Source organism: Trematomus bernacchii, unplaced genomic scaffold (assembly GCF_902827165.1).
Source record: "Trematomus bernacchii unplaced genomic scaffold, fTreBer1.1, whole genome shotgun sequence".
Taxonomy (NCBI): domain Eukaryota; kingdom Metazoa; phylum Chordata; class Actinopteri; order Perciformes; family Nototheniidae; genus Trematomus; species Trematomus bernacchii.
In genome coordinates this window covers 10,001-32,704 of record NW_022988053.1, presented here as the reverse complement: position 1 = coordinate 32,704, position 22,704 = coordinate 10,001, and the positions used below count along the sequence as shown (strand labels likewise).

The following is a 22,704-nucleotide window of genomic DNA, read 5'->3' as shown; positions in this document are numbered from 1 at the left end:
TCTCACCCCCCTGTCTCACCCCCTGTCTCACCCCCCTGTGTATTGCTGTATCCACTCCACATATTTGCTGACACGGGTGTAGACCCCGTAGACCCTCTGGCTCCCACAGTCCTCCGGCCCCCCCCCAGGACACCAGGCCGAGCACCGCCCACGCTCCCCCCCCCGTCCTGCATCACAAACGCCCCCCCGCTGTCCCCCAGGCAGGTGTCCCGCCCCCCCTGGAAGAAGCCGGCACAGAACATGTTGTCAGTGATGTTGTATCTGACGGAGCGCGAGGCGTAGCTCTCCAAACACTCCAGCTGAGGAACCACCGGTAGCTTCACGAACTGCAGGAAGGGGGAGGGGCCTGGAGGGGGAGCGGGGCCTGGAGGGGGGGTGGGGCCTGGCCGGGGGAGGGAGGCGTTCAGGTGGGAGATCCCCCAACCAGCAACTACACCCAGAGAGTTAGGGAGGGGTGAGGGAGGGTCGTCCTGCAGAAGACAGGAAACAAGTAGAACATCAGCTGCTTCCTGATTGAAGAGAAGTCTATGAGAAAATGTTCCTACTTCTTTACATTACATTACATTACATTACATTACATTACATTACATTACATTACATTTAGCTGACACTTTTATCCAAAGCGACTTACAATAAGTGCATTCGACCAAGAAGATACAAACTTGAAGAAAACAGAATCATATAAGTACATCAGGTTTCATAGAGCCAAAACATTTCAAGTGCTACTCAACTAGCTTTAGATAAGCCAGTCCTTTGTTAGTATATAAGTGCTTTGTTAGTAATTCTATCGCTCGAAGTGGAGTGGAAAGAGATGAGTTTTCAGTCTGCTCTGGAAGATGTGTGAGCTTTCTGCTGTCCTGATGTCAATGGGGAGCTCATTCCACCATGTTGGAGCCAGGATATCAAACCCACGTGTTTCTGCTGATGGGAACTTGGGTCCCCCTCGCAGTGCGGGTGCAGCGAGCCGTTTGGCTGATGCAGAGCGGAGTGCACGTGCTGGGGTGTACAGTTTAACCATGTCCTGGATGGAGGCAGGGCCAGATCCATTCACAGCATGGTACGCTAGTACCAGTGTCTTGAAGTGGATTCTAGCAGTTACTGGAAGCCAGTGAAGGGAGCGGAGGAGCGGCGTGGTGTGGGAACATTTACGAAGGTTGAAGACCAGACGAGCCGAGATCCTGATGTTGTAAAGCGTGTATCTGCAGCAGCGGGTTGTAGCAGCGATGTTTGCAGTGAAGGACAGGTTGTTATCTAGGGTCACACCCAGATTCCTTGCAGTCTGAGTCGGGGAAACAACAGAGGGGCCGATGTTGATTGTTAGGTCAAGAGTGGGACAATCTTTTCCTGGAAGGAAAAGCAGTTCAGTCTTGTCAAGGTTGAGCTTGAGGTGGTGAGCAGAGATCCACTGAGAGATGTTTGCTAGACAAGCAGAGATGCGTGCGACGACCTGGGTCTCTGAGCGGGGAAAAGACAGAATGAATTGGGTGTCGTCAGCGTAGCAGTGGTATGAAAAACCATGCGGGCTAATGACTGATCCGAGCGAGTTTGTGTACAGAGAGAAGAGGAGGGGACCAAGGACAGAGCCCTGAGGGACCCCTGTAGTTAATTGACAAGGGTCGGACTCGGACCCTCTCCAAGTTACCCTGTAGGTACGGTCTTTGAGGTATGAGGTGGCAGTTTCTGTGGAGTGACCTGCCTTGAAACCAGACTGGTGCGGATCCAGAAGGTTGTTCTGATGGAGATAACAGGAGAGTTGTTTAAAGACAGCGCGTTCAAGTGTTTTAGACAGGAACGGGAAGAGAGAGACAGGCCTGTAGTTTATAACATCAGACGGGTTGAGAGTGGGTTTCTTTAGGAGAGGGTTTACTCTTGCCTCCTTGAGACTGTTTGGAAAGTGACCAGAAGTTAGAGAAGTGTTGATGAAATGGGTGAGAAACGGTAGAATATCAGGAGCGATAGTCTGAAGGAGGTTTGAGGGGATAGGGTCCAGAGGACAGGTGGTAGGACGGGCAGAGGTAATGAGGGTAAGAACCTCACTTGGAGAGAGAGGGGAAAAGGAGGTTAGTGTGTGGGTGAACGGTGGGTCAGGTGACCCAGCGGTGAGTAAAGGTGGGTCAGGTGACCCAGCGGTGAGTAAAGGTGAGTCAGGTGACCCAGCGGTGAGTAAAGGTGGGTCTGGTGACCCAGCGGTGAGTAAAGGTGAGTCAGGTGACCCAGCGGTGAGTAAAGGTGAGTCTGGTGACCCAGCGGTGAGTAAAGGTGGGTCAGGTGACCAAGCGGTGAGTAAAGGTGGGTCAGGTGACCCAGCGGTGAGTAAAGGTGGGTCAGGTGACCCAGCGGTGAGTAAAGGTGAGTCAGGTGACCCAGCGGTGAGTAAAGGTGGGTCTGGTGATCCAGCGGTGAGTAATGGTGGGTCAGGTGACCCAGCGGTGAGTAAAGGTGGATCAGGTGACCCAGCGGTGAGTAAAGGTGGGTCAGGTGACCCAGCGGTGAGTAAAGGTGGGTCAGGTGACCCAGCGGTGAGTAAAGGTGGATCAGGTGACCCAGCGGTGAGTAAAGGTGGGTCAGGTGACCCAGCGGTGAGTAAAGGTGGGTCAGGTGACCCAGCGGTGAGTAAAGGTGAGTCAGAAAAAGAAGAGCGAATGTCATCAACCTTTTTTTCAAAGTAGTTAACAAAGTCGCTTGACAGAAGGTAGGAGGGGGAAGGGGCTCTGGGGGGTTCTAAGAGGGTGGAAAAGATGGAAAATAATTTTTTGGGATTGGAATAGGAAGAATGGATCTTATCTTGAAAGAAAGTGCTTTTTGCCTGAGAGATGGAAGCAGAGACAGAGGAGAGGAGAGCCTGATAGGTTAGGAGGTCGTCAGGGTGCTCTGCTGCCCGAAGGATGGTTCTATTAGCACGCAGTGCGTCATTTAGCCAGGGAGCAGGAGGAGACTGACGAGCCTGCCGAGATGTGAGAGGACAGAGAGAGTCCAGAGAGGATGAAATAGTCAAGAGGAGAGTTTCTGCAGCAGAGTTTGGAGGCAGGAGTTGGAACGAGTCAGAGGAAGGGAGGGCTGAGAGAGTCCAGAGAGGACTTTATTACCTCAGATTGTAGAGAAGTCTATGAGGAAATGTTCCTACTTCTCTCTTTATATCTCGCTAATATTTCTGAGCTCAACACTGTTTTATTGTCTTCTATATATTCATGTGGCATCGTTGGAGGACCTTCTAGCTGCTGTGATGATACAACCGTTGAGTCTTTTGAACATGGAGTACTTGTACACAGTGTGAGTATTAGTACCTGTCTGTGGGGTGGAGGCAGACAGACAGGCAGGATGAGCTCACTGAACTCCAGCGGCTCCGTCAGCCTCAGCAGGGCGATGTCGTTGTTGTAGTTGTTGGGCTGGAAGTGTGGATGGAGGAGGACTTCCTGCACGGAGCGGTTGGTGGCCAGCCTCTGGTCTGCAGCGTCCAGGAGTCCCAGGAACACCTGAAGGCCTCACAGCAGTCAGTCATGGAGATATACAGTACAGTGCAATGAAACACTTACAGGCTCCTCAACAGTGACATCAAACTAATAAAACAGATACAACAGTGTAAATAGAAATAGTGCAAGAAGAGTCTGTCGAGCATGACTTCACAAAGAAATTACAGAGAAGACATTACTGCAACAACTTTGATGTATTCTGTATTTGTAGATTTTATATATTAACGATGCAGGGGGATAACTCTGATAAAAAGAGTGTGAACGAGTCTGAGAAGGACCTGGTTCTGCTGGTCCAGACCAGACCTTGATGTATTGGGGGGGCCACGGGGACCAGCTGTTGTGGGTACAGACCGTGACATGTTGGGGGGCCACGGGACCAGCTGTTGTGGGTACAGACCTTGATATGTTGGGGGGCCACGCTGTTGTGGGTACAGACCTTGACGTGTTGGGGGGCCACAGGGACCAGCTGTTGTGGGTACAGACCGTGACATGTTGGGGGGCCACGGGACCAGCTGTTGTGGGTACAGACCTTGATATGTTGGGGGGCCACGCTGTTGTGGGTACAGACCTTGACGTGTTGGGGGGCCACAGAGGCCACACTGTTGTGGGTACAGACCTTGACGTGTTGGGAGGCCACAGGGACCAGCTGTTGTGGGTACAGACCTTGATCTGTTGGGGGGCCACGGGGACCAGCTGTTGTGGGTACAGACCTTGACGTGTTGGGGGGGCCACCTGTTGTGGGTACAGCCCTTGATGTGTTGGGGGGCCACGGGGACCAGCTGTTGTGGGTACAGACCTTGACGTGTTGGGGGGCCACGGGGACCAGCTGTTGTGGGTACAGACCTTGATCTGTTGGGGGGCCACGGGGACCAGCTGTTGTGGGTACAGACCTTGACGTGTTGGGGGGGGGCCACCTGTTGTGGGTACAGCCCTTGATGTGTTGGGGGGCCACGGGGACCAGCTGTTGTGGGTACAGACCTTGACGTGTTGGGGGGCCACGGGGGCCACGCTGTTGTCTCTGCGCTGGGACCTCAGCAGGTGGGCGGCGGTCAGGATCCAGGACGGGGACAGCAGGGCTCCAGAACCGAACCAGCGATCCTCTGGGACCCGGGACCGGTCCTCCACCTGGAGCAGAACCTGCCAGGGGAACAGGCCCGGCATGGCCCCCCGGCCCCCTACGACCCGCTTCACCAGGGGGGGCAGGGGGCGGGCCGGGCGTCCACAGCCTGGGGAGGTTGAATAACTGCTTAATGTACTGATTGATGTGGTAGAAGTACATGTTATCAGATATATGCAGTATCTCAGTGTTAAAGGTCTCTTACACAAATATATAAAGACATGTCTCTGAAGTGTCCTGCTCCTAACCCCAAACAGATCCTTGTAGCCCCCCCCCCCTCTCTCTTCCAGCTGTTACTAAGGACATGTCTCTGAAGTGTCCTGCTCCAAACCCCAAACAGATCCTTGTAGCCCCCCCCCCCCTCTCTCTTCCAGCTGTTACTAAAGACATGTCTCTGAAGTGTCCTGCTCCAAACCCCAAACAGATCCTTGTAGCCCCCCCCCCCTCTCTTCCAGCTGTTACTAAGGACATGTCTCTGAAGTGTCTTGCTCCAAACCCCAAACAGATCCTTGTAGCCCCCCCCCCTCTCTTCCAGCTGTTACTAAGGACATGTCTCTGAAGTGTCCTGCTCCAAACCCCAAACAGATCCTTGTAGCCCCCCCCCCCTCTCTCCCAGCTGTTACTAAGGACATGTCTCTGAAGTGTCCTGCTCCAAACCCCAAACAGATCCTTGTAGCCCCCCCCCCTCTCTTCCAGCTGTTACTAAGGACATGTCTCTGAAGTGTCCTGCTCCAAACCCCAAACAGATCCTTGTAGCCCCCCCCCCCCCCCCCCTCTCTTCCAGCTGTTACTAAAGAGCTGACTCTGGGTCAGTAGCTTCAGAGAGAGAGTAGATCTCATCAGGAGAACTCTCCCAGCAGAAACTCAGCTAAATGCTGCCGTGATGAAACTCCATATCATGTTCCAAACCACATGAAGGATTATTTCTCAAACAGTATGGAGCTCAAACTCTTTTTCTCTCTCAGGTTTAATACTGTATATACAGTATCACAGTATACATATAGTATATGCAGTATCACAGTATATAAATAGTATATGCAGTATCTCAGTGTTAATACTGTATATGCAGTATCACAGTATATATATAGTATATGCAGTATCTCAGTGTTAATACTGGATATGCAGTATCTCAGTTACCTGGCAGACAGCTGGGCAGTCGGCTGCTCCCTGACTCTGAATTTATCCAATCACCAGTCAGAGCACAGCTGTAGGAGCCTGCAACACAAACACACACACACACACACACACACACACACACACACACACACACACACACACACACACACACACACACACACACACACACACTTGTTTACTAGTTTTACTATGTGATGACTTGTTGACTAGTTTTACTACACAATGACTTGTTTACTAGTTTTACTACATGATAACTTGTTTACTAGTTTAGTTTTACTATATGATGATTTATTTACTAGTTTTACTACATGATGATTGTTTACTAGTTTTACTACGTGATGACTTGTTTACTAGTTTGACTATGTGATGACTTGTTTACTAGTTTGACTATGTGATGACTTGTTTACTAGTTTTACTACATGATGACTTGTTTACTAGTTTGACTACGTGATGACTTGTTTACTAGTTTTACTACATGATGACTTGTTTACTAGTTTTACTACATGATGACTTGTTTACTAGTTTTACTACATGATGACTTGTTTACTAGTTTGACTACGTGATGACTTGTTTACTCGTTTTACTATACGATGACTTATTTACTAGTTTTACTACATGATGACTTGTTTACTAGTTTTACTATACGATGACTTGTTGATTAGTTTTACTATATGATTACTTGTTTACTAGTTTTACTACATAATGACTTGTTGACTAGTTTAGTTTTACTATATGATGACTTGTTTACTAGTTTTACTACATAATGACTTGTTGACTAGTTTAGTTTTACTATATGATGACTTGTTTACTAGTTTGACTACATGATGACTTGTTGACTAGTTTAGTTTGACTATATAATGACTTGTTGACTAGTTTAGTTTGACTATATGATGACTTGTTTACTAGTTTTACTACATGATGACTTGTTTACTAGTTTGACTATGTGATGACTTGTTTACTCGTTTTACTATACGATGACTTGTTTACTAGTTTTACTACATGATGACTTGTTTACTAGTTTTACTATACGATGACTTGTTGATTAGTTTTACTATATGATTACTTGTTTACTAGTTTTACTACATGATAACTTGTTTACTAGTTTGACTATGTGATGACTTGTTTACTAGTTTTACTATACGATGACTTGTTGATTAGTTTTACTATATGATGACTTGTTTACTAGTTTTACTACATGATAACTTGTTTACTAGTTTGACTATATGATGACTTGTTTACTAGTTTTACTACATAATGACTTGTTGACTAGTTTAGTTTTACTACATAATGACTTGTTTACTAGTTTTACTACATGATGACTTGTTTACTAGTTTAATTTTACTATATGATGATTTGTTTACTAGTTTTACTATACGATGACTTGTTGACTAGTTTAGTTTTACTATATGATGACTTGTTTACTAGTTTAGTTTGACTATATGATGACTTGTTTACTAGTTTTACTACATGATGACTTGTTTACTAGTTTAGTTTTACTATATGATGACTTGTTTACTAGTTTGACTACATGATGACTTGTTGACTAGTTTAGTTTTACTACATAATGACTTGTTTACTAGTTTTACTACATGATGACTTGTTTACTAGTTTAATTTTACTATATGATGATTTGTTTACTAGTTTTACTATACGATGACTTGTTGACTAGTTTAGTTTTACTATATGATGACTTGTTTACTAGTTTAGTTTGACTATATGATGACTTGTTTACTAGTTTTACTACATGATGACTTGTTTACTAGTGTAGTTTTACTACATGATGACTTGTTGACTAGTTTAGTTTTACTATATAATGACTTGTTTTACTATATAATGACTTGTTTACTAGTTTTACTACATGATGACTTGTAGACTAGTTTAGTTTTACTATATAATGACTTGTTTACTAGTTTTACTACATGATGACTTGTTTACTAGTTTAGTTTTACTATATAATGACTTGTTTACTAGTTTGACTACATGATGACTTGTTGACTAGTTTAGTTTGACTATATAATGACTTGTTTACTAGTTTTACTACATGATGACTTGTTTACTAGTTTAGTTTTACTATATAATGACTTGTTTACTAGTTTGACTACATGATGGCTTGTTGACTAGTTTAGTTTTACTATATAATGACTTGTTTACTAGTTTTACTATATAATGACTTGTTTACTAGTTTTACTACATGATGATTTGTTGACTAGTTTAGTTTTACTATATAATGACTTGTTTACTAGTTTTACTACATGATAACTTGTTTACTAGTTTTACTACATGATGACTTGTTGACTAGTTTAGTTTTACTATATAATGACTTGTTTACTAGTTTTACTATATGATGACTTGTTTACTAGTTTTACTACATGATAACTTGTTTACTAGTTTTACTACATGATGACTTGTTGACTAGTTTAGTTTTACTATATAATGACTTGTTTACTAGTTTTACTACATGATGACTTGTTTACTAGTTTAGTTTTACTATATGATGACTTGTTTACTAGTTTGACTACATGACTTGTTTACTAGTTTAGTTTGACTACATGATGACTTGTTTACTAGTTTTACTACATGATGACTTGTTGACTAGTTTAGTTTTACTATATAATGACTTGTTTACTAGTTTTACTACATGATGACTTGTTGACTAGTTTAGTTTTACTATATGATAACTTGTTTACTAGTTTAGTTTTACTATATAATGACTTGTTTACTAGTTTTACTACATGATAACTTGTTTACTAGTTTTACTACATGATGACTTGTTGACTAGTTTAGTTTTACTATATGATGACTTGTTTACTAGTTTTACTACATGATAACTTGTTTACTAGTTTTACTACATAATGATTTGTTTACTAGTTTAGTTTTACTATATAATGACTTGTTTACTAGTTTTACTATATGATGACTTGTTTACTAGTTTTACTACATGATAACTTGTTTACTAGTTTTACTACATGATGACTTGTTGACTAGTTTAGTTTTACTATATAATGACTTGTTTACTAGTTTTACTACATGATGACTTGTTTACTAGTTTAGTTTTACTATATGATGACTTGTTTACTAGTTTGACTACATGACTTGTTTACTAGTTTAGTTTGACTACATGATGACTTGTTTACTAGTTTTACTACATGATGACTTGTTGACTAGTTTAGTTTTACTATATAATGACTTGTTTACTAGTTTTACTACATGATGACTTGTTGACTAGTTTAGTTTTACTATATGATAACTTGTTTACTAGTTTAGTTTTACTATATGATGACTTGTTTACTAGTTTTACTACATGATGACTTGTTGACTAGTTTTACTACATAATGACTTGTTTACTAGTTTAGTTTTACTGTATGATGACTTGTTTACTAGTTTGACTACATGATGACTTGTTTACTAGTTTAGTTTTACTATATAATGACTTGTTTACTAGTTTGACTACATGATAATTGTTTACTAGTTTAGTTTTACTATATGATGACTTGTTTACTAGTTTTACTACATGATGACTTGTTTACTAGTTTTACTACATGATGACTTGTTGACTAGTTTAGTTTTACTATATAATGACTTGTTTACTAGTTTTACTACATGATGACTTGTTGACTAGTTTAGTTTTACTATATGATAACTTGTTTACTAGTTTAGTTTTACTATATGATGACTTGTTTACTAGTTTTACTACATGATGACTTGTTGACTAGTTTTACTACATAATGACTTGTTTACTAGTTTAGTTTTACTATATAATGACTTGTTTACTAGTTTGACTACATGATGACTTGTTTACTAGTTTAGTTTTACTATATAATGACTTGTTTACTAGTTTGACTACATGATAATTGTTTACTAGTTTAGTTTTACTATATGATGACTTGTTTACTAGTTTTACTACATGATGACTTGTTGACTAGTTTTACTACATGATAACTTGTTTACTAGTTTAGTTTTACTATATGATGACTTGTTTACTAGTTTTACTATATGATGACTTGTTGACTAGTTTTACTACATGATGACTTGTTGACTAGTTTAGTTCTATTTCATACTTACTGACCGCCAGAGGCCATATAGTAAAACTAAACTAGTAAACAAGTCATCACATAGTAAAACTAGTCAACAAGTCATCACATAGTCAAACTAGTCAACAAGTCATCACATAGTCAAACTAGTCAACAAGTCATCACATAGTCAAACTAGTCAACAAGTAATCATAGTAAAACTAGTCAACAAGTCATCACATAGTCAAACTAGTCAACAAGTAATCACATAGTCAAACTAGTCAACAAGTAATCATATAGTAAAACTAGTCAACAAGTCATCACATACTAAAACTAGTCAACAAGTCATCACATAGTCAAACTAGTCAACAAGTAATCATATAGTAAAACTAGTCAACAAGTCATCACATACTAAAACTAGTCAACAAGTCATCGTATAGTAAAACTAGTCAACAAGTCATCACATAGTAAAACTAGTCAACAAGTCATCGTATAGTAAAACTAGTCAACAAGTCATCACATAGTAAAACTAGTAAACAAGTCATCGTATAATAAAACTAGTAAACAAGTCATCATATAGTCAAATTAAACTAGTAACCAAGTCATCATGTAGTCAACAAGTCATCACATAGTCAAACTAGTCAACAAGTAATCACATAGTAAAACTAGTCAACAAGTCATCACATAGTAAAACTAGTCAACAAGTCATCGTATAGTAAAACTAGTCAACAAGTCATCGTATAGTAAAACTAGTCAACAAGTCATCGTATAATAAAACTAGTAAACAAGTCATCATATAGTAAAACTAAACTAGTAAACAAGTCCTCATAGAGTAAAATTAAACTAGTAAACATGTCATCATGTAGTAAACAAGTCATCACATATTCAAACTAGTCAACAAGTCATCATGTAGTAAAACTAGTAAACAAGTCATCATAGAGTAAAACTAAACTAGTAAACAAGTCATCATAGAGTAAAACTAAACTAGTAAACAAGTCATCATATAGTAAAACTAAACTAGTAAACAAGTTATCATGTAGTAAAACTAGTCAACAAGTCATCATGTAGTAAAACTAGTAAACAAGTCATCATATAGTAAAACTAAACTAGTAAACAATTATCATGTAGTCAAACTAGTAAACAAGTCATTATATAGTAAAACTAAACTAGTAAACAAGTCATCATGTAGTCAAACTAGTAAACAAGTCATTATATAGTAAAACTAAACTAGTAAACAAGTCATTATGTAGTAAAACTAGTCAACAAGTCATCATGTAGTAAAACTAGTAAACAAGTCATCATATAGTAAAACTAAACTAGTAAACAAGTTATCATGTAGTAAAACTAGTAAACAAGTCATTATATAGTAAAACTAAACTAGTAAACAAGTCATCATGTAGTCAAACTAGTAAACAAGTCATTATATAGTAAAACTAAACTAGTAAACAAGTCATTATATAGTAAAACTAAACTAGTAAACAAGTCATCATGTAGTCAAACTAGTAAACAAGTCATTATATAGTAAAACTAAACTAGTAAACAAGTCATTATGTAGTAAAACTAGTCAACAAGTCATCATGTAGTAAAACTAGTAAACAAGTCATCATATAGTAAAACTAAACTAGTAAACAAGTTATCATGTAGTAAAACTAGTAAACAAGTCATTATATAGTAAAACTAAACTAGTCAACAAGTCATCATGTAGTCAAACTAGTAAACAAGTCATCATGTAGTCAAACTAAACTAGTAAACAAGTCATCATGTAGTCAAACTAGTAAACAAGTCATCATATAGTAAAACTAAACTAGTAAACAAGTCATCATGTAGTCAAACTAGTAAACAAGTCATCATGTAGTAAAACTAGTAAACAAGTCATTATATAGTAAAACTAAACTAGTCAACAAGTCCTCATGTAGTCAAACTAGTAAACAAGTCATTATATAGTAAAACTAAACTAGTCAACAAGTCATCATGTAGTCAAACTAGTAAACAAATAATCATATTGTAAAACTAAACTAGTAAACAAGTCATCATGTAGTCAAACTAGTAAACAAGTCATTATATAGTAAAACGATAGTTACGTATGTAACTACGGTTCTATGAATACTGGATGACCGCCAGAGGCGGTGCTTTAGCACTGGATATCTTCTGTCTCGCGCATGCGTAGGTCGAATATTTATATCAACAAAGTCACGTGTGACCCCGTATGACACCGGAAGGTATAAGTTCCGGTGCTGTCAACGGGCTCAGTCCTTTTTCATCTTCTCGCTGCGTAGGTTACTACTTATGAGTAGAAGCCAAGCTAAGCTTACTGAAAATTGGGATTCTAGCTCATCGCTACCTGTAGCCTTGCGATTGTTTGATCGGAGCTGCGGGCTAGGAAAAACGCTCGCCCTCCAAAGGCTGCGACGAGCTGTCCGTCCTCCCAAGGGAGAGGACCGCGGTGTTCACCGCCCGGACCCCAGGAGCTCCGGACCGGTAAAGAGCGGACGCTCCTGCACACAGCCGGTGAGATCGCTACCAATTATTGCTGATTGTGCTATATCTATATACTCTCAAACTAATGAGATAAGTGTACAAATTAACCGAGGGCTCTCGCTAATTTGTTACTGTTACCTGTACTATCATCCAGTTAGCTGAGTGCTCCCGCTGAAAGCTAACTTTCTACTGCGCTAGTGAAGAGAGCGTCTCCGCCCTCCTCCTCACTACATACTTTTGGTTCTTTACCTGTACTATCATCCAGTTAGCTGAGGGCTCCCGGTGAAAGCTAACTTTCTACTGTACTAGTGAAGGGAGCGTCTCCGCCCTCCTCCTCACTACATACTTTTGGTTCTTTACCTGTACTATCATCCAGTTAGCTGAGTACTCCCGGTGAAAGCTAACTTTCTACTGCACTAGTGAAGGGAGCGTCTCCGCCCTCCTCCTCACTACATACTTTTGGTTCTTTACCTGTACTATCATCCAGTTAGCTGAGTACTCCCGCTGAAAGCTAACTTTCTACTGCACTAGTGAAGGGAGCGTCTCCGCCCCCCCTTTCACTGCATACATTGGTTCCTTGCCTGTTCTATCGTCCAGTTAAGCTGAGTGTTTTCGTTCAAGCTAACTGTTACGGCGCGAGTGAAGGCAGCGTCTCCGCCCCCCCCTCTCACTACATACAATTTGTTTCTTTACCTGTTCTATCGTCCAGTTAAGCTGAGTGTTTTCGTTCAAGTTAACTGTTACGGCGCGAGTGAAGGCAGCGTCTCCGCCCCCCTCTCACCGCATACATTGTTTCTTTACCTGTTCTATCGTCCAGTTAAGCTGAGTGGTTTCATTCAAGCTAACTGTTACGGTGCTAGTGAAGGGAGCGTCTCCGCCCCCCTCTCACAGCTCACAATTAGTTCCTGTTCTATCCTCCAGTTAGCTGAGTACTCTCGCTCAAAGCTAACTTGCTACAGTGCTAGTGAGGGAGTGTCTTCGCTCCCCTCTCACAGCTCACAATTGGTTATTTTATTTAATCGTTTATTTGACAGGGACAATGCACTGTAATGAACACTTAAAACATTTAAAGGTGTCAAGCGTAACAGTGCCAGATTTAGCTTTGAGCTATTTTCTATTCCCTCACATAAAACATTAAGGAAATTACTTTTTACAAACAGGGTAAAAAAAAAAAAAAGGAAATATATATATATATATATATATATACATGATATGCAAAGAGTGGCAACGACACATAAAGTGTTCCATCCTCCAGTTAACTGAGTGCTCTCGCTCAAAGTTAACTTGCTACAGCGCTAGTGAAGAGAGTGTCTTCACTCCCCTCTCACAGCTCACAATTAATTCCTGTTCTATCCTCTAGTTAGCGGAGTGCTCTCGCTCAAAGCTAACTTGCTACAGTGCTAGTGAAGAGTGTCTTCGCTCCCCTTTTCACTGCACACAGTTGGTTCCTGTTCTATCCTCCAGTTAGCTGAGTGCTCCCGCTCAAAGCTAACTTGCTACAGCACTAGTGAAGAGAGTGAATCCGCTCCCCTCTCCCTGCACACAGTTGGATGCCCGTTCCAGCCTTCAGTTAGCAGAGTGCTCTCGCTTAGGCTAACTCGCTACGGCGCTAGTGGAGAGAGTATTCCGCTCTCCTCTCACGGCATAAACCCATTAACTGACTTCATTTTTTCTCACTCCAGTTAGCAGAGTGCTCACGCTCAAGCTAACTACTATTGTGCTCACTGCCCTCCACAGCATATTTGTTTCCTGGCCAGTTATTTACAGGCAGCTGAGTGCTCTAGCTATCGCTAGGTCTAACGGCTCTAACACCTGTATGGCTCCTCTTTAACCAGAGGATGGCCATGACCTTTGCCCCTCTTGTCTTGGCCTCGAGCATCTGAGGGAGGGCCTTTCGGAGGACCCGTGCATGAATTGCACCATCATGCCTCGTGCGGTAAGAGCTGCCGAGGTTGAACTACTGACTGAGGGTGGCCTTCCCCCCGCACAGTCGACTCCAGCCCAACCTACCCATCCTAGGCGTTGGGCCGCAGAGGCTGCGGGTGCACCGCCCAAGAAGAGGACTAAGCCTGATAGGCTGTCCTCCAGGGTGGACCTACTCACTACTGAGCTAGCCCAGATGAGGTCACTCCTCTTGGCTCTCCATTCCCGAAACAGCGCCTGCCAGTGCGTTCTTTAGGCGCACTCCGGCACCCGCCACCCGCACTGTTCCTCCCTCTTGTGAGTATCTGAGGGAGTTACATGCATGCTGGAGGGACACTAAGGCTCTTTACAGTCTTACGTCCGATGGCCGAGCCTTGGTAGCCATGCAGGATGCGGCAAGAGTTGGCCTTGACCACACGCCGGCTGTTGAGCCTACCATTGCTTCCCTCATAGTTTCCCCTGACGAAGCCCTGAGGTCGGAGGCCAGGTGCCCTCGACTCCAATGTCGGGTCACTGATGACCTGCTCACTAAGGCTTACGATGCAGCGGCGCGCATGGGCCGTGTAGGCACCTCATGCTCGCCCTCTCAGCTTCCCTGCAGCAGGATGCTCTTAGCGCTTCCTTAAATCAAGGGTACAAGCTTCAGTTCCGACGCTGGCCCCAGTCTTCAGCCGGGTCAAAATGACCACCATAAGCGACCCGGCAAAATAAATCGCCCTAAACCAGGAGCTGTCAGTCCTCCTTGCCAAGGGTGCAATCGAGCCTGTGGACCCCATCTCACAGCCCGGGCTTCTACGCGACCTACTTCCTGGTAAGGAAGAAAGGCGGTGGACTTCGCCCAATCCTCGATCTGAGGAGACTCAACAAGTTCCTTAGGATTTTTACCTTTCCATGTGCTGAGCACAGCGGACGTTCTTCGTACCGTGGCCAGGGGGGAATGGTTCACGTCCGTCGAATTGAAGGACGCTTATTGTCATGTGCCTATTGTGCCTCATCACAGGCAGTTTCTTCGCTTTGCCTTCAGAGGTCGTCATTTCCAGTTCAGGGTGCTCCCATTTGGACTCTCCCTCTCTTGGACGACTGGTTAATCTGTGCACCATCCCGGTTACAGACGATCCAGGACACGGCTCTCTTTCTCTCTCATGTCGCCCGGCTAGGCCTCAAGGTGAACATGGAGAGGAGTTGTCTGAACCCCTCTCAGAGCCTAACCTTCATTGGGGTGGCTCTGGACACAGTCACTCAACCAGCGAAAACAGTGTTCTCGCCCCCACTCCTGGTAGACGTGATGCTTTATTCTAGCAGCAGCCGACTGGATAAACCGTCCTGCTAAAACTTCTTGTTTTTTCCAGCTAGGTGAAGGCAGTGCTCTCGCTCCCGCTCCCTCTGCTGGTAACATGGGTGTAGTTACATTACTTTTGTGTTCGGCGAGTAGGAGCGTTGCTCTACTCTTTCCGTTCAGCAGATAGCTGGTGAAGGCTGTGTTGTCGCACCCCGCTCCCGCCTACGCTGCATCTGGCATTCGTTATTAACTCAACCAGTGAGGGCAGTGTTCTCGCCCCCGCTCCTGATAGACGCGCTGCTTCATTCTAGCAGCGGCTGCCTGGCTAGGCTGTCCTGTTAAACTTCCTTGTTTAACCCAGCTAGGTGCGGGCCTGTCCATCTGCTGCACAGACTCTGCTGTGGGACGCCTTGGTGTCTCCCCAACAGGAAGGACCTCTTGTCTCAGTTGGAGGGTCGGATGTGGCACCCCGACCCCTGCCACCTCCAGCTGTGGGTCTGGCCACTGGGCCCGACCCACTGCTGAGCGACTGCATAGAGTCTGTTAGGAAGACTATTCTCAAATGCTAGGGCACAACCTACTCGTAGGCAGTACGAAAACAGGTGGAAACTGTTTTTTGACTGGTGCCAAGAGCGAAATGAGGACCCAGCATATTGCTCGGTACCTACGACCCTTGAGTTCCTTCAGTCCCTCCTGGACGACGGCCGGTGTCCCGCTACCGTCAGGGTGTATGTGGCTGCTATATCAGCTCAACACGCAAGGGCTGACAACAGCACAGTGGGGAGCAGTGGGGAGCCATAGGCTGGTATCCCTCTTTTTAAAGGGGAGCTCTGAGGCTTCGCCCCCCGAATATCCCAAGGGCCCCTACATGGGACCTGCCCTTGGTGCTGGATGCCCTATGCTTGCCTCCTGTTGAACCTTTGTTACAGGCAGAACTGAAGTGGCTCTCAGCTAAGACTGCTTTCCCTCTTGCCATCACCTCAGCAAAACGTGTAAGCGAGCTTCAGGCCTTGTCTGTGAACAGCTCGTGTCTGAGGTGGAACTCAGATGGCTCAGGTGTCACTTTATGGCCGAACACAGCGTTCCTCCCTAAGGTGCTGGCACGCTCTCATTTTAATCGGCCTATCCAGCTGGCACGGTTTGACCCCCCATCAGGAGAGGGGGAAGAGAGGTCGAGACTCCTATGCCCGGTGCGGGCCCTTAGAGCTTATGTCCAGACTACCGCTGACATGCGTCAGTCTGAGCAGCTCTTTGTGTGTTACGGTGGTCCTAGAAGGGGCTGTGCGCTCTCAAAACAGCGCTTGTCCCACTGGATCGTGGACGTCATTGCCCAGGCATACAAGGCGAATGACCGTCCCTTGCCACCTAGAGTAAAGTGCCACTCTACCAGGAGTGTCTCCACATCATGGGCGACCTGGAGAGGTGTGCCCCTGGAGGACATATGTGCTGCGGCCACATGGGCATCTCCGAGCACATTCGCCAGATATTACAGGGTGAATGTTGCCGCCCCTCACCCGCTGGGTGTGGTCCTCCTGCAGAGTCCGTCTAGGCCATCCTTATAGGTGAGTATTCAGACTTCCTCGTGACTCTGTTGATATAGGTCATCCAGTGCTAAAGCACCGCCTCTGGCGGTCAGTAAGTATGAAATAGAACGATAGTTACGTATGTAACTACGGTTCTATGAATACTGGATGACCGCCAGAGTTCTTGGTCACTCGGAATTTCGTGTTTCTGCGAGAAGATTCCATAGGACTGAGCCCGTTGACAGCACCGGAACTTATACCTTCCGGTGTCATACGGGGTCACACGTGACTTTGTTGATATAAATATTCGACCTACGCATGCGCGAGACAGAAGATATCCAGTGCTAAAGCACCGCCTCTGGCGGTCATCCAGTATTCATAGAACCGTAGTTACATACGTAACTATCGTTTTACTATATAATGACTTGTTTACTAGTTTGACTACATGATGACTTGTTTACTAGTTTAGTTTTACAATATGATTATTTGTTTACTAGTTTGACTACATGATGACTTGTTGACTAGTTTAGTTTTACTATATAATGACTTGTTTACTAGTTTGACTACATGATGACTTGTTGACTAGTTTAGTTTTACTATATAATGACTTGTTTACTAGTTTTACTACATGATGACTTGTTTACTAGTTTGACTACATGATGACTTGTTTACTAGTTTAGTTTTACTATATGATGACTTGTTTACTAGTTTGACTACATGATGACTTGTTTACTAGTTTAGTTTGACTACATGATGACTTGTTTACTAGTTTTACTACATGATGACTTGTTGACTAGTTTAGTTTTACTATATAATGACTTGTTTACTAGTTTTACTACATGATGACTTGTTGACTAGTTTAGTTTTACTATATGATAACTTGTTTACTAGTTTAGTTTTACTATATGATGACTTGTTTACTAGTTTTACTACATGATGACTTGTTGACTAGTTTTACTACATAATGACTTGTTTACTAGTTTAGTTTTACTATATAATGACTTGTTTACTAGTTTGACTACATGATGACTTGTTTACTAGTTTAGTTTTACTATATAATGACTTGTTTACTAGTTTGACTACATGATAATTGTTTACTAGTTTAGTTTTACTATATGATGACTTGTTTACTAGTTTTACTACATGATGACTTGTTGACTAGTTTTACTACATGATAACTTGTTTACTAGTTTAGTTTTACTATATGATGACTTGTTTACTAGTTTAGTTTTACTCTATGATGACTTGTTTACTAGTTTAGTTTTACTATATGATGACTTGTTTACTAGTTTTACTACATGATGACTTGTTGACTAGTTTGAATATGTGATGACTTGTTTACTACATGATGACATGTTTACTAGTTTAATTTTACTCTATGATGACTTGTTTACTAGTTTTATTATACGATGACTTGTTGACTAGTTTTACTATACGATGACTTGTTGACTAGTTTTACTATACGATGACTTGTTGACTAGTTTTACTATGTGATGACTTGTTGACTAGTTTTACTATGTGATTACTTGTTGACTAGTTTGACTATGTGATGACTTGTTGACTACATGATGACTTGGTTACTAGTTTAATTTGACTATATGATGACTTGTTTACTAGTTTTATTATACGATGACTTGTTTACTAGTTTTACTATGTGATGACTTGTTGACTAGTTTTACTATACGATGACTTGTTGACTAGTTTTACTATGTGATGACTTGTTGACTAGTTTTACTATATGATTACTTGTTGACTAGTTTGACTATGTGATGACTTGTTGACTAGTTTTAGTATGTGATGACTTGTTGACTAGTTTTACTATATGATTACTTGTTGACTAGTTTGACTATGTGATTACTTGTTGACTAGTTTGACTATGTGATGACTTGTTGACTAGTTTTACTATGATTACTTGTTGACTAGTTTGACTATGTGATGACTTGTTGACTAGTTTGACTATGTGATGACTTGTTGACTAGTTTGACTATGTGATGACTTGTTTACTAGTTTAGTTTGACTACATGATGACTTGTTTACTAGTTTTACTACATGATGACTTGTTGACTAGTTTAGTTTTACTATATAATGACTTGTTTACTAGTTTTACTACATGATGACTTGTTGACTAGTTTAGTTTTACTATATGATAACTTGTTTACTAGTTTAGTTTTACTATATGATGACTTGTTTACTAGTTTTACTACATGATGACTTGTTGACTAGTTTTACTACATAATGACTTGTTTACTAGTTTAGTTTTACTATATAATGACTTGTTTACTAGTTTGACTACATGATGACTTGTTTACTAGTTTAGTTTTACTATATAATGACTTGTTTACTAGTTTGACTACATGATGACTTGTTGACTAGTTTAGTTTTAGTATATGATAACTTGTTTACTAGTTTAGTTTTACTACATGATGACTTGTTGACTAGTTTAGTTTTACTATATGATAACTTGTTTACTAGTTTAGTTTTACTATATGATGACTTGTTTACTAGTTTTACTACATGATGACTTGTTGACTAGTTTTACTACATAATGACTTGTTTACTAGTTTAGTTTTACTATATAATGACTTGTTTACTAGTTTGACTACATGATGACTTGTTTACTAGTTTAGTTTTACTATATAATGACTTGTTTACTAGTTTTACTACATGATGACTTGTTGACTAGTTTAGTTTTACTATATGATAACTTGTTTACTAGTTTAGTTTTACTATATGATGACTTGTTTACTAGTTTTACTACATGATGACTTGTTTACTAGTTTTACTACATAATGACTTGTTTACTAGTTTAGTTTTACTATATAATGACTTGTTTACTAGTTTGACTACATGATGACTTGTTGACTAGTTTAGTTTTACCATACGATGACTTGTTTACTAGTTAACACATCATAGTTACTGTTGCTAGGGTCCAGCCGGACGGCGTCCTCGCGGCAGAGGTAGGAAACTGTGGATCCAAACACTGTGCTGTTGTCATGACTACCAAACACCAGGTCGGCCATGGCAACCGCATGTGGAGTCCCACAATCCACCACTGTGAGAGAGAGGACCAATCAGCTGTCAGTGTATAGAGAGAGGACCAATCAGCTGTCAGTGTAGCGTATAGAGAGAGGACCAATCAGCTGTCAGCGTATAGAGAACAGTGAATCCTGAGAGAGATGATTTCTGTTGTTATTTAGTATTATTAATAAAGTGTGTCAGCTGGACTCTGTGTATTAATATATGTAACATTATGACAGAAACACAACACTGAATATCCTCTCATCTGTACTATACATACTACATACTTTATACTACATACTACATACTTTATACTACATACTACATACTTTATACTACATAATTTGTATTAATATTCTAAATAAAGTGTGTATTAATATATGTAAAAGTATGACAGAAACACAACACTGCAGATTCCTTTCATCTGTTTTATTAAAATTCATTTTAGACTAACTGCAGTTTCTCTATCGGCCAATAGGAATCACTCTCTGACTAATCTTGACTGTGATTGGTTAAGATGCTGGACAAAGCCCGCCTCCTCCTCCCAGTGTCTACAGAGAAAAGAACAACGCTTTAAAGTATAAATAATACTTTATACTACATACTTTATACTACATACTACATACTTCATACTACACACTATATACTACATACTATATACTACATACTTTATACTTTATACTACATACTACATACAACATACTACATACTTACATACTTTATACTACATACTACATACTACATACTACATACTTTATACTACATACTTTATACTACATACTTCATACTTCATACTACATATTACATACTACCTACTTTATACTACATACTACATACTACATACTACATACTACATACTACATACTACATATTACATACTACATACTACATACTACATATTACATACTACATATTACATATTACATACTACATACTACATATTACATACTACATATTACATACTACATACTACATACTATATACTACATACTTTATACTTTATACTACATACTACATACTTTATACTACATACTATATACTACATACTTTATACTTTATACTACATACTACATACTACATACTTCATACTACATACTTTATACTACATACTACATACTACATACTTTATACTACATACTATATATTCATACTACATACTACATACTTTATACTACATACTACATACTACATACTTCATACTACATACTACATACTTTATACTACATACTACATACTTCATACTCCATACTACATACTTCATACTACGTATGTAATACTATATACTTCATACTACATACTACATACTTCATACTACATACTACATACTACATACTTTATACTACATAATACATACTTCATACTACATACTACATACTTCATACTACGTATGTAATACTACATACTACGTACTACATACTTTATACTACATACTATATACTACATACTACATACTTCATACTACATACTTTATACGAAATACTACATACTTTATACGAAATACTTTATACTATATATTAGGAATGTAACGATATACCGAATATCGCGGTATCGCGATAAATCAACGTCACAATCCCGTCGTGAGACTGACAAAATCAACCGCAATTTTTTTTAATGTTTTTTTTTTTTTAAACCTTTATTTAAGCAGGTGGTCCCATTGAGATCATCGATCTCTTTTTCAAGGGAGACCTGTCCAACATGGCAGCAAGTAGGTTACAACATGAACATAAAACAACAGATAACACAAAAGGACAGGTGTTATGCCGTGTTATGCATGCCCACCGAGATATGCATGCACCTCGCGGGAGCGCGCACAGCGTAAAGCAAAAGCTCCCAGACATTTCAACGATCTGTACGGCAAAGTACGGTTTGGAAACTATATCATTTCCTTTTGGAGGGCATGCATAACACGGCAAACACCAGAGCCTCGCTGCGGGGAATCTTTGGCGCTGTTCCGAGTTTGTTCTAATCTGTAAAAATGACAGACTGCTTTCAGATTTTTCCGTCATTGTTAAAAAAGATATTCGGTTAACGCGACCACTGCTGTCCCAGCAACATCAGTGCCAGCAACATCAGTCCCAGCAACATCAGTCCCAGCAACATCAGTCCCAGCAACATCAGTCCCAGCAACATCAGTCCCAGCAACATCAGTACCAGCAACATCAGTGCCAGCAACATCAGTTCCAGCAACATCAGTACCAGCAACATCAGTCCCAGCAACATCAGTCCCAGCAACATCAGTACCAGCAACATCAGTACCAGCAACATCAGTACCAGCAACATCAGTTCCAGCAACATCAGTACCAGCAACATCAGTCCCAGCAACATCAGTCCCAGCAACATCAGTACCAGCAACATCAGTCCCAGCAACATCAGTCCCAGCAACATCAGTACCAGCAACATCAGTCCCAGCAACATCAGTCCCAGCAACATCAGTACCAGCAACATCAGTACCAGCAACATCAGTCCCAGCAACATCAGTCCCAGCAACATCAGTACCAGCAACATCAGTACCAGCAACATCAGTACCAGCAACATCAGTACCAGCAACATCAGTACCAGCAACATCAGTCCCAGCAACATCAGTACCAGCAACATCAGTACCAGCAACATCAGTACCAGCAACATCAGTACCAGCAACATCAGTCCCAGCAAAATCAGTACCAGCAACATCAGTCCCAGCAACATCAGTCCCAGCAACATCAGTACCAGCAACATCAGTACCAGCAACATCAGTCCCAAGCGAGAGAGA

At 41.3% G+C, this 22,704-nt stretch overlaps 1 protein-coding gene across 1 annotated transcript in view; it reads right to left on the bottom strand.

The window, feature by feature from the left end:
• Positions 1–27: 27 nt before the first annotated feature.
• The window catches only part of LOC117474434 (mannan-binding lectin serine protease 1-like), a gene marked incomplete at its 5' end in the record, with an annotated part of 32,226 nt that continues 9,549 nt past the window's right edge, over positions 28–22,704 (bottom strand). Inside the window, 7 exon segments of the mRNA XM_034120215.1 lie at positions 28–123; positions 125–161; positions 163–470; positions 3,285–3,473; positions 4,449–4,696; positions 5,725–5,802; positions 19,855–19,989. Coding sequence (XP_033976106.1) covers positions 28–123; positions 125–161; positions 163–470; positions 3,285–3,473; positions 4,449–4,696; positions 5,725–5,802; positions 19,855–19,989 — 1,091 coding nt within the window.